The 2,701-nt window shown below is 33.1% G+C and overlaps 1 protein-coding gene across 1 annotated transcript in view; it reads right to left on the bottom strand.

Moving 5' to 3' along the window:
- Positions 1-2,701, bottom strand: part of LOC106467550 (WD repeat and FYVE domain-containing protein 3-like) — a 104,378-nt gene that overhangs the window by 9,039 nt on the left and 92,638 nt on the right. The window contains exons 45-46 of the mRNA XM_022395746.1: positions 2,144-2,276; positions 967-1,055 (exon numbers count right to left, since the gene is read on the bottom strand). Of these exons, the coding sequence (XP_022251454.1) occupies positions 967-1,055; positions 2,144-2,276 (222 nt within the window). The remainder of the gene's footprint in view (positions 1-966; positions 1,056-2,143; positions 2,277-2,701) is intronic.

The following is a 2,701-nucleotide window of genomic DNA, read 5'->3' as shown; positions in this document are numbered from 1 at the left end:
ACTTTTTGCAGTTGGACTGGGTCAAGAAACTTGTATATTTTTTTAATGGGACGATTGCATTGCATATAGAGGGTATCTTGTGACTGTCACAAGAAGCAGAGGTATTTCTGGCATTCAGGGACCCGTTTTCCAACTGGTCAGCTACAGAGAGAAAGTGTATCGTGAACATTCAGGGACCCGTTTTCCAACTGGTCAGCTACAGAGAGAATGTGTATCGTGAATAAACTTTTGGTGCTTTCAACCGAGATTCGTTTTAACTTCTACAGGTAGAGAGTTTGTTAGCATGCCAGATTGAGAATACAAGAGTCCATGATTTCACATCCTGTTATCATGTAAAAAAACGGTTGGTGGTGGATCGTGCTCAAACTATCTTCACTACAATCTATCTCTTCAAAATTAGGGACCACTAGTGCAGTAAACTTTCGTGTAGCTTTGCAAGAAATCTGACAGACAGACAAGCAAGTAAATGTATTTTGGTTTTGCACGTATAGAAACATTTTAAACATTGGACTTGAAAAGTATATAAAGTAACACAGTAAGACTTATCATCGTTATGAGATATAAACAATGTTCCACGAACAATGCAGCATAAGATAAGAAATGTGCCCTAAAAGTGACATTTTATCTTGCACTTCAACAAATATGTTTCAGTAGCCTTCAAAGTTTAATTTCTTTCTTCGCTAAATACTTCATTGACATACAAGTGCTTTTTTCCACTACACTTTCAACACATTAAATTTAGCATTTCTCACACAGCATAGTTTTTTTTAAAGATAAAAACCTAAATATCAGTGAACAATCTTTCTCAGAGGTAAAAAAAATAAATAACAAACTATATAAGACATGAATTACTTTTCAAATTTCTTAACGTGAACTTAAAGTTCAGACTAGGAATACAAGTAAAGCAAAATGGAACAGTAAGGGTTGCCATTCATTTATTAATAAAACACTAGTGAGAATACATACATTTTCACCATTTTCCAGTTCTGGTCGATACAGATAATTTGCATAAAACTGCTCATTGGGAACCATTTTTTTTCTCATTCTAAATGGGCCTGAAACAAAATAAAAAAATTAAGACTGCTGCAATACACTGCTGTGATTGAAAGTACCCAACATATATCAATGTATTGAAGAAGAAGTACACACAAAGTAATCACTATAAAAAAATATCATGTATATAAATTTCATACAAATATCTTTTAAAAAAAACAACTACAAACTAAATACTAAAAGCCACTAGGCCCTGCATATCCTGGAAACTCAATCACCAAAACATAACAGAAAATAAATGCTAGGTATGTATTAGGATTTGCTCATAATATCTGTTTTATAATCAGTAGGATGTTTTGAAAAAGAATAAAAGCACCATTTTAGGAAAAACATTAATATTTTACAAATTTTAGTTATTTCATTCTATAATATTAATACTTATATTCTTTCATCTACCTGGAAATTTAATCTGTCAATAACATGATGATTATTACTTATTCAATTCAGATATCAAGAATTAAGGAAATAATGTCCTGCCCCCTTCATTAGTGGAAAGGTTACATATGTTTATAAGAGTATTTCTGCCATAAGACATCACCTAACAACACTGTAAAATCAACAAATCAAAAGTGAACACAAGTCTGGAAAACTCTGATTTTAAGTATGTGTCTATTAATTTTCCTGAGAAGTATCTCTATTTAAAAAAAAAAGCAAAGGAGTCTTTCCCTTGGAATAAAAAATCATGATAAAAAGATGAAGGTGTAATTATGGTTTTCACTGAAAAAAATTTGAAATATTAACTGAAGTAAGGGAGAAAAGCCTAAAATAATTCACAAAAATAAACCTTTTTTTTTCCATTAAGAAGGATTCATAATGAGTCAACCAAATTACTTCAAAAGTGGAAAAACAGGAAAACACTCACTGAAAAGAAATAGAGTATAAAGAAGAATATCATGTTAAAATAGACAAAAGCATCAAGATCCAGATTATATGTTACTATTTAAACATCTAGAGTTGACAAGCATACAAAATGTTTTACATGATTCACATGACAGTTTATTTTTGACTGCATGAAAAAATGTGTATTACATTGAACTTTCAACCATATATATATATATAGATACGTAACACAATAATGTATACTAAGTACCTTCTGTCATATCCAGTTTCCATTTATCAAGACGAGAAGGGACTGGTGCACCCCATAAGCCACGTTCTCGAGTTAGCTCACTCTCAACCAGAAGCCACTCTTCAAATACATCCTTCTGCAAATGTTGCTGGCTCTAGAACACAGAAAAATCAACAAAAACTTTCAGCCATTTTTAAATTAATGCACAAAACACAAGCCCATAAATTCTTTATAGTATCCTTCCCTGTCTAGCACTGGCTATTGGTGATCAAATCATATGCAAACAAGCTATCAAGAAACATAGGAACACTAAGTCTACTAAAGCCTCTTCAGTGGCTCAGATAAGTCAGAAGGCATATAACCCTGAAAACTAGGTTTTAATACCCACACTAGGCACAGCACAGATAGCCAACTGTGTAAATTTTTTTGCTAAATATAAAAAAGTCTATTAAAAGAAAAAGGCCCGGCATGACCAGGTGGTTAAGGCACTCGACTCGCAATCTGAGGGTCGCGGGTTCGAATCCTCGTCACACCAAACATGCTCGCCCTTTCAGCCGTGGGGGCATTATAATGTGACAG

This window comes from Limulus polyphemus, unplaced genomic scaffold (assembly GCF_000517525.1).
Source record: "Limulus polyphemus unplaced genomic scaffold, Limulus_polyphemus-2.1.2 Scaffold2656, whole genome shotgun sequence".
NCBI classification, from domain to species: Eukaryota; Metazoa; Arthropoda; class Merostomata; order Xiphosura; family Limulidae; genus Limulus; species Limulus polyphemus.
This window is presented reverse-complemented; position numbering and strand designations above follow the sequence as displayed.